Source organism: Tympanuchus pallidicinctus, unplaced genomic scaffold (assembly GCF_026119805.1).
Source record: "Tympanuchus pallidicinctus isolate F22 unplaced genomic scaffold, pur_lepc_1.0 scaffold35, whole genome shotgun sequence".
NCBI classification, from domain to species: Eukaryota; Metazoa; Chordata; class Aves; order Galliformes; family Phasianidae; genus Tympanuchus; species Tympanuchus pallidicinctus.
In genome coordinates, this window is record NW_026294753.1 from 1699378 (window position 1) to 1714698 (window position 15321).

The 15321-nt window shown below is 50.2% G+C and overlaps 1 protein-coding gene across 4 annotated transcripts in view; it reads left to right on the forward strand.

Annotated features, from left to right (window-relative positions):
• The window catches only part of LUZP1 (leucine zipper protein 1), a 35110-nt gene that overhangs the window by 16888 nt on the left and 2901 nt on the right, over positions 1–15321 (forward strand). For 2 of the 4 annotated variants that reach the window (XM_052699171.1, XM_052699174.1), the window contains exons 2-3: positions 8241–11469; positions 14618–14782. In XM_052699171.1, coding sequence (XP_052555131.1) covers positions 8341–11469; positions 14618–14782 — 3294 coding nt within the window. In that variant the 5' untranslated portion in view covers positions 8241–8340. Of the gene's footprint in view, positions 1–1605; positions 7101–8240; positions 11470–14617; positions 14783–15321 lie in introns of those variants that run through there. The other 2 variants (XM_052699172.1, XM_052699173.1) reach the window with 2 other exon arrangements.

The window sequence follows — 15321 nt, forward strand, 5'->3', positions numbered from 1 at the left end:
GCCAAAGCAGAGCTGCAGCTGTGCAGAAAAGGGCATGGGGAAGCAGCAGGGACTGTGTTCCAGCCGCAGCGCTGCTCTGAGCACCTACAGACATTGAGCAGCTGGGGGGGCTGCAATGCTCTGCTCCTTGCAGGCTGCCAGCTCTGCTCCTGGGGCAGAGGAAGTCATTTTGCACTGCGAGGAGTGCAGCAGGGGATGGGAGTGTCAGTGCAGGAGCCGTGTGACAGTGACGCAGCAGATCCTCTCTGCAGCTGCAGTGCTGCAGTCCCCAATACTTTGCTGTAGATGCTGTTCGGGATTTTTGTTTTAGTCTCCTTGAACACTGTGGTTATTTTTGGCTGCTGTCTCATCATTTCACATGTCTAGCATTGCATTAGTCAATATTAAACCGTTTCCAGACTATTTCTCTTGTTGTGACTTTGAGAATTCCCTCTTCCAGCAGATGCAGATCCTTCCAACGGGCACCCAGGGGGTGCCCCAAAATGCAGACATCCCTACAAGTCACTTGACATTTTGCCTTTGTGTTTAGTGGGGCCAGGGTGCCCCTATCCACTATGTGAGCCAACGCATCATCTGCTGCTTTCCAGCACGGCGTTGGATGCCTGTGGCTGGCGTGCAGAAGTAGTGACACATCGCAGTCTTGGTGGGCTCTGACTAGTTCTTGTTTAGTCTATCTTTTATTTTATACTGCTTTTTTTCTGGAGTGTTTTTTCTCCTGTTCCCACGTCTGCATATTGTTTTGTGGGGTCGGGAATGGGGCGCTGGAAGGAGCTCATAAAAGGCAAAATCAAATTAAGACAGACTTTCCTTCCGTCTTTAGCTGGCTCTGACCACAGAATCCTTATCTACTGCAGCTGGTGACACCCGTGTTCCTTTGCTGTGTAAGTGGCAGTGATGTTTCGCTTCACAAATGAGAAATGACACACTGGACTCCTCCCAGCCTGTCCCACCCTGGGGCAGGGAAAAGAAATCCCACCACTGCTCTCATCACATTGAGTGATGGTACAGACACCAATCAGTGGTGTTACCATGTCTGAACGTGACACGTTCACGCTGCCTTGCATACATTTGCAGCACCAGAAACCCTTCAATTAAAACTACAGATGCTTACGCACACGGGGCAGATTCCAGCAAACACACCTAGCCTGTGCTTTGGGTGGAAATGTGCCAGAGTGGAGTCTGATCCATTTCCTCCCCAACCTGTTTGGCCATGAGGCTGCAGAGAGGAATCCCCTTGCTGCCCTGGTTTTGCTGATCTGTCTGTAGTGAAGTCCTTGTGCCTGCAGTGACTGCAGTCTGCCCGGTCTGGTGCCCCATGTTGCCTGAGGCTCCCGTTCCCCAGGTGTGCACAAACACTCCCAGCATTGTGCTCAGTGCAAAAATCCACTTCCCACGGGTGTTCTGAGTAATAGCTGAGCAGAAAATAGAGCAGGGAGGATCTGAGCTCACCCCAAGTGTCTGAGGAGGAGGAGGAGGGAGGAGGACCAGGTGTGTGCTCCATCAGAACGTGGACAACAACCCTGTGCTGTTTCTCCCCAGGAACTGGACCACGTGTGAGCTGGGGAATGCAGAGCTCAGGTGCAAGGACTCCAGCTGCAGTAGGGTGAATTGTGTTTCTTGTCTCCAATTATTGCTGTGTTTGAAGCTCTTGACTTTCTGTTGCCTGTGATGAGTGCTGCTCTTTAGTGACTACTGAAAACTTCTCCAGCTTCAAGAGCAGGAGAAATGAATGAAAAAATGGCTGCAGGCTGAGGCACGAATAACTCTCACTCATCTTCAGGATTGGCCAAGCCTGAAATGTAGGGTATAGGATGTGCCCTTGCCTCACAGTGATGGATACTGTAAGAGATGAAGTGCCAGATGTATTCATGCAGGATGATGGAGTCCTCCAACATGCAATATGCCTGTCTTGGTTCAGCAGAGAGGGTGGTGGCAGTGGGTGCCAACAGCTGTTTGCACATGGGCACATTGAGGTTGCTCTAAAGCTTGTGGGACTCAATGCCAACAGCCCTATCAGAGCAAGGGATTTAAGGCAAGATGCTTCTGAGAGGCTGGAGAGGAGCAGTGTCAGGCTCCTAAGGGCTTCCAGCAGAAATTATGAGTCTGGTAGTTGTTCTGTTGCAGTTACTGAAATGAAGCACAGTTATCTCCCAGTTCATAAAATGCATCAGACATGGGTTGTAAATACATGGCTCAGGGTTGCATTCAAAATAACACAAGTTCTGTACATCGTTTCCTACTGGTCAGTCTTGGAGCTGCAGCAGTGCATGGGCTGCTTCTGTAGATAGCAATTCTGCTGTGGCCATTTGTGCATTAACAGCACGCAGCCCCCTGCAGTGTTTGACCTCACTTTATCAGTGATTCGTACTGCTCTGTTTCACTGAACTGTCCTTACTATGTTTGCCACCATCTCCAATTTTTGCTGTGTCCTTTTCAGGCTGGCAGTGCAGCTGGAGATCTCTCGCCTTTGCTCAAAGCAGGACCAACTTCATACAGCCACTACAAGTCGTGTTTTATCTCCATTAAGTCCCATCAGCCTTAGAAACTTTGAATAAACTTAGAAATGTGCATTTATTTGTACTTGTCCTTTATTTAGGTTTAGTTTGCAGGCACTGGTGTGAGCCCTGGCTTTGTAAGCAGTTAAAGACCTGGTAGAAGAGCTCCGGCAGATAGAAATTTCTTTGTAGAAGATGTTGCTTTTAGTCTTTTCCTTATTAAGGTAAACACATTGAGCCTCTGGAGTCATTTGTAATAAATCACACCAGTTGTGGAGGGCTTGGGTTGTCCCAGGGCTTGGTGTGGAGCTCAACATACCTCCCAGCAATGAAGATGTCACAACCCTTCAGGGACCCAGTGCCAGTGTTTGGCTACACCAGTGGTGAAAATAAAACTGGTCCTCTGAACAGCAGCCCTCCAGCTTATCGCCCACCTCCCAGGCTGCTGTCAACCACGGGGCTGCTGAGAGCACAGCACATCCTGTCTCATCATCTAGGATATTAATAAAGACATAAAACACCGTCGCCCCCTGAGGAAAACCACTAGTAATTCATTATTGCACGTTTAAATACAGCTCAGGTTCCACATTGCTCAAAAATGTACTTGGCCGGGTTGTTCAGGACATTGAAGCTAGGCAATGTAAACAGGAGAAGGCAGTTTTTAAACAAAGTGTAAAAATTCGTTCAGAGAAGGAGATGCTTTCTGCAAAACAAACGCTCGTGCACAGACTTGCAGTGGAACAAGGTGAGTTAAATCTGAATTATTCTTAATGTGTGATCACAAAACTGAAAACCGGTGCAGATTGGAAGGGCCTTCTGAGTCTGTCTGGTCCAACCTCACCTCTTCAGCAGGGACACCCAGAGCTGCTTGTCTAGCACTGACAGCTTTTGAATATCTCCAAGGAGGAGACCCCACAACCTCCCTGGGTAGCTAAATTCCATTGCTAAATCTCATGCACATTAAGGATGTGCTTCCTGATGTTCAGACAGAACCTCTGGTCTTCCAGTCTGTGCCCGCTGCCTCTTGTCCTGGCACTGGGCACCGCAGCCTGGCCCTACAGATAAGGACCACGTCCTTTGGGTGGCTCTGTGTCCTTTTCATACTGCTCACTTCTGGGATATCACCATAACAAATCAGCTAGAGACCAGATTCATGAGGATGTTTAAGCAGAGAATAAGATTTTCAAGGTGTGATTCTGCCAGTTAAGTTCAGTTGCAGCTGATTTGAGCTGTCTTGTAAATCTTGTTTGCTTTTTGGTTGCTTATTTGCATGTATCAGTGTCCTGTAACATTTTGGATGTTACAATTCAATACATCTTTTGACTTGCTGGTTTTCAAATAGCTTTGGGAAAGCAGTTCTTGCTCTACTGCATGCTTTGAACACTACTGCTGTGCGGTTTGATGATGAGTTTTGCAGTTGGAGATCAATGGACTTCCAGTAATACGAGGGCTGTAGCAGCCCTTTGTTCCTGGAGATTCTTCCACACTAAAGCCTATTAAAAAAGAAACGTAAAGTAGGGTAGAAATCATGTAAAAATGCCCTATTGATAGAGGCTGTGAGGCTGAGATGGCATACAAGCTTTGCTGCTTGGCACTCATTAATAATACGCAGTACAAACTAGTGGAAGGTCTCTCATAAAGGTGTACAGGAGGTAGGGAGTTGGAATAGGCTTTCTCCTGAAGTTTGCAGATTTCTGACTGTAAAATATGCTGAAAGAGTCTCACCCAAGAGAGCCATCCCAGGTTTAGAAACGTGCAGCTCCACGCTGACAGCTGGTGTGAATGAGGATTCCTCTTACATCCAGAAAGGAATCTTTACTTGGGATTTCTCTCCCCTCACCTTTGCCATCTGAGCTGGAGCTGCTTTATTCCCTTCACATGGTGAGAGATAGAGGGTATAAGTAAGACATCTGAAGTCTTCTAGAAAGTGTTCTTAGAATGAAATGAGTGAACGTCCTCTCCATTTGCTGTTGTCTGCAGGACGAGACCAGTTCTCATCTATGAACTTTGCAGTAGTGTGAGCTAAAGCCAAGAAATCTCACCTTTTCTCTTAGAAGGTTCATTTTCTCAGTGCTTGCTCACCTGTGAGGAGCAGCAGTTCGCTGCATTCCTACATCAGAAGGCTGTGATCCACTGCCAGAGGACTTTGGAAAGTTCTCACAGTGTGTGTTTGGTTGTTGGGTTTGGGTTGTGTTTTTTTTGCTGTTGTTGTTTGGTTGGTTTTCTTTTGAGGGAACTTCTGAAAGCCCCCAGTTGAGTCGTAACTACAGGAAAAGTTGGGTTGGACGGAAAAGGAGCTCATGGGCTGAGCAGTTCTGGGCTGGTAGGGTACGTGTAGCAACAGTTTGTCTGGAAGATGAAGGAAGTCCTCTGTTCGTGGAGCTTGGTGAGGATGGGGATGTTCCCATGCAGCTTCTTCAGAGCTCAGGGTTGAAGTCGTGTTTGTGGGATCTGTTGTGCCACATAGACCCCATCACCAACCTTGTGATTCTATGACCAGTGTAGCTAGAGATTGGAAGGGTCCTGCTGACCCCAGGGAAGCTTGTTACAGTACACTGTACCTCTTACACGTCCTTGCATGTGGGAAGGAACAGCAGAAGAGGAAAATAGATGCAGGGACCCAGAAAAGCAGAAAAATAGAAGCGCTGAAGAGAAGTGAGGATTCACGTAAGAAAGGAGCGCAGAAGAGGAGAAGATTAGAGAGGATATTGTTAAGAAAGATGTGAACTAGAGGAGAATAGTAAAACAAAGGGAGAGAGAGGGTATAGATAAGACAGAAGAGCAAAAGAGGTGACAACAAGAAGACAAGAAAGAATACTTGAAATACAAAAGAGCAGAAGAGGAGAATGGGAGAGCGTATAGAGAAGACAGAAAAGTAGAAGCAGAGAAGTGGAGAAGAGAGGATGCAGGTAAGGGAGAAAAGCAGAAGAGGAGAAGGGGAGAACAGCGGATACCGTCAGATGGAAGGGGAGAAGAGAGGATACAGGTAAAACAGAAAAGCAGAATTAGAGAATAGCAAATCTTAGAAGTTGTCCTGTCCTCTTGCTTTGAGATCTTTCAACTGTTCTCTATTTGATGAGGGGTTATGACATCTGAGAAACATCAAATAAGGTACAAGACAGAGGATACCCCAGAAAAGGTTTGAGAAGAAGTGTTTCAACACCCAGGAGGCAGACAGTTGTTGCCATGATCAACTGAGATTATTTCCAGGAGTCTCCCAAGCACTGAGAATCCCAATGTCTGTTTGATGTTAGCAACTGCTGGCTGGGTCTCCCTTTGAGAGACCTAAGGAACCAGGTGGAGTGCATTACAAAATGCTTCTGCTGAGGTGGTGTTGTGGGGAGGCTGGAGGTGCGTGTGGCATTGAGTGCACCTGCAGGCCTCTCCTTGCTAATCTGTGGAGTGCAGATGTTCCTTTGTGACAGCCAGTTAACCAGAGGGCAGAGTGGCTGCCACGGTTTAAAATTTGGAAAGAGGAATTCTAAATACAAATCAAAGGATAACTCCTGTCAGAGCAGCTTGTTTGCTCAGCATATCAGTTCACTGGCAATGAGCTCAGCCCCAGTTATTGTCTCCTACACACTGCAGAAGAAGATTAGGATTGTTGGGAGGCTTCAGATCCTATGGAAGCTGAGACCTCCAGTGACCCACAGCTGCTGCGGTAAGCGTTGCAGGGAAGAGTGGCTGCAGAGACACTCTTTGCAGCTGTGGTCTTTATAAGAGGACCCTTAATTCCTGATATTTGAGAAGGTGTGTGGGGAAGGCATCACCTCAAAAGGTCCCTTTCGTCTAGGATGGATGTCTTTGGTGATTCTTCTGCTGCGGGCTGTGTTATTGCCTCCCCATTAATTGCTGAGTTCAGTTTCCAACTTCATTCAGAGGCTAGAATGCTTTCTCCAAAATCTGGTTCTCCTCTGGGACTCTGAACAGTTGCTGGCATCCGCAGAGATCAGTGACTCTTGGGATCCTGTCTTAGCATCCCCCTCCTTTAGACCCACAGGCTGTGACAGTGTAGCCAGAGGGTCTCACTCCTGACAAATAATCCCCACCAAACTCTCCACCCAGGGTTAGCAGGTATACAGGCAGATAAGTAGCCAAGGTCCAAGCTCTGCAGGAACCAGCTCTGGGAGAGCACTGTGGTGGAGCAGTGAGTCGGTTCAACAGCGGTTCACCAACAGTAACGTGTCCCTTCCAAGCAATCTGTGCCCAGAACTCTTGTCCTTCCTCTTGGAGACTCCCATCAGCTCCAGGTAGGCACCACTGAGAGTCCCTTACCCAAGCCCACGTCCTGACAGCCGGGCTGGAAGGCGGCTGCTGGGCCTGAGCTGCTTCCTGACCAGCGCCTGACATGGCGTTAACCATTAACTCCCTGCTCCGAGGCACGCTGGGAGCACTGTTGTTTTTTAGGGCACTGCGAAATTGCTTTGTCCTTTCCTGCGACATTCCGGTGACGTTTCTCGCTGGGATCCTGCCTGGAGCTGAGCAGCCTTTCCTGGTTGCAGCCAAAGCAGTCAGCCTCTCAGCAGAGCCGCGGTTCCACGTGGCCTTTGTGGTCTGAGTTGTCCCTCAGCAGGAGGACGGCGGGGTGTGTGCTGCGCACAGAAGGTGCTTGGGGTGCATGGCGGGTGCGTGCTGTGTGCTTTGGGTCCCTGTTTGCACTGCAGGCCCCTCCGCTCGTCAGGAAATGAATCAGCTTCAATCAAAGGCTTTGTACTGGGGCACCGCAGTCTCCTTTCCCGGTGCTGCCTCCTCCCCACATCCTGCTCTTCACCTCTTGGCACTGTGAAATAGGAAACTCCGGAGTGTTTCCTCTGCGGGGAGTTCCAGCAGAAATGCTGGAGCCGCATCCTGCTTCAGGCGGACCGCTGAGCCAGGGCACCGGTCTGAGAGCTGCACTCACCTCCCTTCAGCACAGAGGGCCAACAGTACCTTGGGCTGCATCAGCAGAGGGATGGCAGTGGCAGGGGGGGAATTGTCTGCTCTGCTCTGCCCTCGTGAGGCCCCATCTGGAGTATTGTGTTCAGTACAGGAGAGACGGGGAGGCGCCCAGTGCCATAGATGGGGCTGTGGACAGCCTGATCTGGCGGGGGGCAACCAGCCCACAGCAGGGGTTGGAGCTGGGGGGGCTTTGAGGTCCCTTCTTACCCAACCGTTCTGTGGTTTGATGATATTTTGTACTTAGTACATGCAATGCGTGGCTGGGATCTGTCTTGAGCCCAGGATGGCTCAGTGCAAATGCCCGCAGTCAGAGGGGACTTCTCATCCTCCATCAGCCGTCCTGGCCCACTCACATTGTCCCCAGCTCTCACTAACCCTGCCCTGCTGGCTCTGAGCTGGGAAGAGTTGCATTTACTGCGTCACAGCTTGCCCATGTGTTGAAATTGCTGCTCTTTATCCCTGGCAACAGGGAGTAGAAAGCGTGAGTGCTTGCAGCTGCTGTCTCCTGGGTGCAGGAGTGGGTGGCAGCTGAGGGCACTGACAGCTTCTGAAAGAGGAGGGAGAAACTTGAAACTTCACTGACACGGGATGTGACTGCAGCTCAGGTGAAGTTGGATGCTGAGTGACGTGGGCTGCAGGAGGGGTACTGGAAGTGATGGGCAGTGCTGGCTGGCAGCTGCTGTCCCTAATTGGCACTCAGAAACGTGTTTAAATAAGAAAAATATAAATATTTGCAGTTCATTTATACAGTGAGAATACGTGTATTCTGAACTCTTGTATTCACTTTAAGCATTTTATTTCTTTCAGGTTGAGCTGCCTCTCTTCAAAGGAAGTATAACACACCGGGAACACGCTTTAAACACTCGGAATCAGTTGAGCTCCCATCTCAGTGGAGCAGAAAACAAACATGGCAGAATTTACAGGTTATAAGGAGACCTCCAGTCGGCACCTGCGGTTCAAGTTGCAGAGTCTCAGCCGCCGCCTTGATGAACTGGAAGAAGCGACGAAAAATCTCCAGAAAGCAGAGGATGAGCTGCTGGAGCTCCAGGACAAAGTGATCCAGGCAGAAGGCAGCAATTCCAGCATGCTGGCTGACATCGAGGCCCTGCGGAAAAGAGTGCTAAAGATTGAAGGCAAGGATGAGGAAATTAAGAAGGCTGAAGAGCTTTGCAGGTTAATGAAAGAAAAACTCGAAGAAGAGGAGAGCCTCACCCGAGAGCTGAAGTCAGAAATTGAGCATCTGCAGAAGAGAATGGCAGAGCTGGAGAAACTGGAGGAGGCCTTTGGCAGGAGCAAGAACGACTGCACGCAGCTGTGCCTCAGCCTCAACGAAGAAAGGAATTTGACCAAAAAGATATCTACAGAGTTAGAGATACTTCGAGTGAAAGTGAAGGAACTTGAAGCGTCTGAAGAGAAGATGGATAAAACCGAGCAGAGCTTAACAGGTGAGTTAGAAAAGCTGAAGTCTTTAGCACTGAGCTTTATCAGTGAGAGAAAACATTTTAATGAAAGAGAAAAGCAGAATGAAAAAATAATCCAGGAGCTCACGCTGAAACTGGAGCAAAACAACAAATTAAACAGGGCCGATCAAACTAGAAATGCATCCAACTTGCTGGAAAGGTCATCAAACAATCTCCTGGACAGAAATGATTTGAGAATTGAAGATGATTTGACTTCTGCATTGCCCTCTAAAGAAACCAGGCGGAAGGGAAGCGTAGATTACCTAAAGCACGTAGAAAATGAAACCAGGAATAAATCAGAAAACCAAAAGAATAAAAATCAGGAAGACAACAAAGTGAAAGATCTCACCCAAGAAATTGAGAGGCTTAAAACTCAGATCAAACATTTTGAATCCTTAGAAGAAGAACTGAAAAAAATGAGAGCCAAAAACAGTGACCTGCAAGACAGTTATTTGAGTGAACAGAATAAAAACAAACTTCTCACCAGTCAGTTGGAAGAAATAAAAATGCAAATAAAGAAACAGAAAGATCTGGAAAATGGAGAGGTTGAAAATGAAGATGCAAGCTTCTCTAGCAGGGGGAAACATGACAGAGCTAAATACAGAGCTGTTGCAGCAGATTTCACAGCTGCCAAGCACAAACCAAGGGAGGTTTCGCCCCAGCAGCGCCGGGAGAGAGTGAGAAACAGAGATTTCTCCTTCAGCAATGACAGCTCCAGCCATGGCGGTAAGCAGACAGCCAGCCCCAGCCTCGTGAGCAGGAAGGCAGGAAAGGCATCGGGTGCAGCTGCCCTTGCAGATGTTGCTGCAACAGACGTGAAAAGACTGGAAGAGAAGTGTTTGGTTTCCACTTTTTCGTCTGGTCAGAAGGAAGCTTCCTTCACGCAGAACGAGGGGAAGAGATCCAAAGAGCAGCCCTCTGTCCTCAGTCGTTACCCCCCCGCTGCTCATGAGCAGAAATCTTGGAAAACACCTCCCAAACCCGTTAGCGAGCTGAGATCCAAGGCTGAAAAACCACCTCAGGCAACCCGCGGCAGCTGCCAGAGCGGCGCAGACACGAGGGATGAAAAATCGAGCAGAGGGGAATCGGTGGCTTTGTTGGCTGAGAAGCTGAGACCAAATCAGGGAGAGGGGAGCGATGCTGTGGGGGACGCGCAGCAATGCAGGGGGCACTGCGCCGCTTCCAACGGCGTGGCCACCGCGTACAGGTGCCACGTCTCAGCAGCGGAGTCGGACTGCGTCGGCTCTAAGGCAGAAGCGGCGAACGCCTCGACTGCGTCGCACCGCCAGCCCTTGGAGGGAAGGGCTAAAAGAGCCGCCATCCCCCAGGAGAAGGAACTCGCGGATGTGCCGCTGGAAAGCGTGAGAGCATCGCCGCTAACGAAGCGTTCGCATCGCTCAAGGAGCCAGGAGGACATCCTGCAGATTCTTAAGGAGGACGCAGAGCAGTCTGCAGCAGCAGGCCATGTAAGTGCTGGCTTGAAAGCAGACTCCAAAACCGTCCAGAGTAGTCATGAGAAACTTAATTCAGATGAAGAAATGGGGCGAAGTAAAAAAGCGAACACTCAGTCGGATTTTGAGACGAGAAAGAAAGCCAATCCCAAGCAGTTCTCTAATTCCAGGGGAGTTTTTAGAGCATCTCTCTTTGAAAATGACAAAAGCTCTGTACACGAGGAGGACTCCTCTAAGTGTGTGAAACCGTCAGACGCCGACGCTGGAGGACTCAAATCCAGAAGGTCGTTCAGCCCGAGAGAAGCTCTGAGATCCAAAGCCATCATTAAACCTGCCATTGTGGAGAAGGACATGAAGGCCATCATGGGAGGGGCTGTCACTGAGACTGAGTCAGAAAAGCAGAAGTCTGTTTTTAAAGCGGTCACAAATAAAATGACGAGCAGTATCACAATCTTCCCTTCTGAGCCAACGGTTCCAAGGCCCAGCACGGACACAGCAGGAAAGGAAAGGCATATTACCACCAGCAACATCAGGGTTGCTCCAAATGAACCCTCCCCGATAACCAACAGCCTCCCCCAACCTTTTGAGGTCGCGGTTAATAGAAGTGCCCTGAAAATATCTGAGACCGACAGGACTGGAGATGCGGTGCTGAGAAGTAGAACAGAAACGGTGGTCTCCAGGAGCAGCATCGTGATAAAGACTTCTGAGCCCCCCGAGAAGAGCGCTGAGCTCCCGTTGGACGCAGCCAGCTCCAGGAGCCACGGCTCTTCAGACTCCATTTCATCCGAAACCAAACACGTCACTCTGAGAAGTTCATGGAGAACAAGGCAAGGCTTACATTCCCTGGAGGACTCTCAAATGAAAGTGGAGAAGAACACAGCTTCCAGCCCTACGAACGCGTGCAGGTCTTCAGTGGACCTCTCCGAGATGGAAGGGAACAGCACTCAAACAAACTCCTCGGAGCAGAGCTCAGTGAGGAGCAGCGCCAGCACCAACTCCTGGAACACCCCTGAGATGGGCTCCCGAAGGACCAAAAGTAACTTAAGTGCATCCGAACTGCTGACACGCAGGAACTACACCAGTGATCCCACCACGGCTTCCCCCTGGCACCGCACCACGCTACCTGTAAGTGTCCCCATGACGCACTCCTTGCCGTATGATAATTAGATAATTAGATAATTACCCATTTGGTCTCGCCGAGATCAGAGGAGATAGGTCCAGCTGGTGTAGGATCCGCTGTGCTTTTCATTGCTTTGCATGGCACAGTCAGCTTGGAGTGGCGCTCTGGATGAGATGAGGTGTGAGTAGGGGTGTCCCTCGGGTAGCTTCATTTGGGAAGGGCTGCACATGTGAAACCAGAGTCAGAACTGCTGGGCTCTGGACTGGAGGTGCTGTCTGGACATCTGAGCAGATCAGGGCTGGCTGGTTGCACAGGGTTGCTCCTTCCTTGGTCTGTATCATTACACCATCTGAAAAGTGAGGGCCATGGGAGTGGATTTGTTCTTTTCCTGTTCCCTTGGGTGCTGCTGAAGGGAGCGCTCACTCAGAGCAGGGCTGACCCTCACCGATGGTCTGTCTTGTAGAGTTGCAGACTGTGGCATATTTTAAACATGCTCACACTGCCCTTCCAGTCCATTAAATCCCACTGCACTTCCCACTTCTGCTCTTTCCTTAAAGCTGATCTAAGCAGCTGCTGCCATTCCCGGTTACAAAGAGGAGCCAGTGGGGACAAATTCACAACCAGGTGACTGCAGCCCTGAGGAAGATGAGGTGGTGGCAGTGTGTGAAATGGTTCTACTTCTTCGGCAGCAATAAGCACAGAAGCATTTGTACCATTTGCTTTGCAGAGAGTTTGTTGCCTGGCGTTGCAGTGTGCAGCTTGGCCTTCCAGATACATTTGGCCGCTAAGAATTCATCAGGGAACAAAGACATGGTGGTTGGCATTCATCAGCCTCAACAAACAGCCCAAATCTGCTGTTTCGAAGGGAGCTCTGGGGAATGGCATCACCCCTGTGCTCGAGGCAGGTGTGTGCAGCCCCATCTCTATCCCACCTGTAGGAGTGAGGTTCCAAGTGATATCTTCTCCCTGGCCATAGTTCCTCATGTGCCACAGGCATGCTGGACTTGTCTTCCATAAATCCAGGCAGGTCTCCTTTTGCATAATGACAGCTCATGTACTTGGGAACACAGAGAGCCAGCCCTAGGCCTCCTGCTACAAGGTTGACTTTCTGGCAAACCACAAACTTGCCTTGCAGCTCAAGAGGTCCTGCCTTGCAGCAGTCCTGCTGCTCGGCCTCACTAAATTTCATCCTTTTTTTTATTGCTAACGAGCAGCTCTGAGCAAGGCTGCAGGACAGATGCAGATCTTTGGGGGTCTGCTTGGGGTAAGTGCTGTAGGATCAGTGCTGGGGCAGAGGTGCAGGTGGAGGAGCAGCTCCCTCTGATGCTTACAGCCCTTAGGAGAGAGCTGGGGAGCTGCATCACCTCCTGCTGTTATTCTCTTGGGCTCCATGTTTCAGGTAATGAAGTCAGTTTTTCACCAGCCCGATCTTTACTGAAAATCTGCAGTGGCTGCGTTAGTGCAGACACAAACAGCAGGCACAGATTGGACAAGCAGCAGTGCAGAGTGAATGGTCTTGGTTTCTTCTTGTGGCTGCTGTTGGAGGGACGTACTGCAGAACTGAGGTGAAAAATCCAGCAAGGCTCTTCTTCATGTGTGCCTTCCTACAAGGGTAGGGTTAGGGTGAGGGTTAGGGGTGGGGTTAGGGTTAGGGTTAGGTAAGTAAGTAAGGAAAGTCTCCCTGAAAGTACCCAGGGTTGTGCTCTGTGCTTTGCTCGAGAAGCACACAGCTTTATCCCCAATTAATCCATCTGACATTCTGACTTCAGCAGTCAGATGTGCCCTGGTACCGATTGTTCTGTTGTTGCAGGTTGGTAACTTGAGGCAATCAGCACGCTTTGAGCCAACCCTGGGTTGCGGGGAGCTGGAAATCAGCATGCTGTGTGCCAACCCCAGGCTGCAGGGTGCTGCTGTCCCCACCTGCACGTAGCACTGCCCAGGTCTCAGCAGGGCAAGCTGATCTGTCAGTGATGTGAGTGCCTCTCGTGCTGTGCTTCACCCCAGCCCATTGCTGGCAGCTGGGAGAGGCATCTGTCTGCCTGCTCGTCCCCCTGAGCTCCTCACCTGTGAAAGCCTTTTTGGACAGCATGGACAGCTGAGCAGCCCCATGGCACTGACACTGTCGGCTGCTCCAGGGGATGCAGCACCTCTGTGCTGACCCAGTCCCCTCCAAAGGCAGCTGCTGTGTCAGACAGGCGGTGCCCACCTGCTGGGAAGCTGCCCAGGTTCGTCAAGATGACTGACATCATTACAATAGAGGATGCCTCCCTTCCTTGCTGTTCCATGCACACGGGAGCAGGGCTGAGCTTTGTCCTCCGTCCCTCACAGTGCAGAGCCCCCACGCCTTTTATCCCACATCAGTGCAGCTGCATTTCCCTGAGCAAAAGGTGAGTTCAGCGTCACCAGGAGCTCTGTAGCGTTCTGATGGTGACGTGCCTTACAACATGCTGGAACTTGTGTGCGGCAGAGCTATCAGACGAGGTTTTCCAGCCCAGTGATGGCAGTAAGAGGCGCTGACATCTGCTGTTCCCAGGGAGCTCATGGGGTCTCTGCACTCTGGAGCTCAAAGTGAAAGGCACAGCTGCTCCAAATAGCCCCCAGGCAGAAACTGTGGGCACCTGGGTCCCGTGGGGTCCCATGGGGGTCTTGGCAGGCAGTCAAGAAAAGATCAGCAAGTGTAAAACGTAATATGGGTATTTATAAATGCCTCTGCCAGGAAAAGAGCACAAGGCGCTCCCTCACACATCCTCATTGCCAAGAAAATAGATTCAGGTTACCACCTCACTCATGAGCTCAGACTCACAGTTGATGTTTTTAAGAGATTGCTTCGGTCACCGAATGAGGAGTTGCTGCTGCCCCACATGCCTTCCTGAGTCTCCTGGGCCTGCAGTGCTATGGGCACAGGGATTGAACACAGCCCTGCGTGGCTGAGCAGAGGGTTCAGCACCCAGAACTTAAGGCTGTAAATTATGGGATGGATTTAACAAGCCTTTGTGAGGTAGTGGTTAGGTGAGGACATCCTCGAACTCAGCTGGTGGCTTTGGTGCCCACCTGCCAAAGGGAACTGAAACACAACCTCATGCTGCAAGTCAGGGTTGGGGAACCCAGGGCCACAAACATCGAGTTCCAATTCTCCTGTTTTCCTTCCCGCAGGATGAAAGCAAAAATTTTGTTTCCAGTTCCAGAAGAAAACAGTATGGCTCTTCTGAGTACCTCTCGCAGGCTGACACGGCAGGGAGAAGGGCAGTCCCCACCCTGGAGCTGCAGGACCCCACATCCAGCCCCAGTGCCCCACCAGGGCTCCAGGCAGAAGACCAGGTACGTGGACCTGAGGAGAAATGAGGCCTCGAAGGCACAAAGCCAAACTGTGACCCAAGCTCCTGTAACACAACTCGGTTGTCCACATCAGAGGTGCTTCCCAGATACGGAGTAAATTAATTGCTAATTTCTTATAATGGGAAAAAAGTAGTACTTTATTTTTCCATTCTGGATTCACTCAGCTAGCTTCATTGCTAAGGACGTCCTCCTGAGAATAAAAAGCTCTGCCCCTAGTTATCCCCAGCAGTGTGGTTTGCAATGGAGGGGTCATTGTGTCAGATAACCAGGGACTCCCTTTCAGTGCACAGCCTGATAGACAGCAAATAAAAGGTTGGGTGCAGTCGGGTCAGCTGTAACACACTGTTACTTGTCAGCTGGTGCTCCTGCACTGCTGTGCCCTGCACACAGCCATGGCAGATCGGCTCCATCTCATCAGTGCTGGCAGGGGTTGTTCACTGCACTTCCCACATCCGTATCCCCAGCGTAGCAACAGCTGCTGTGTGCCCACATACAAAAAGGTGATGGTGAAAGCATGTGAG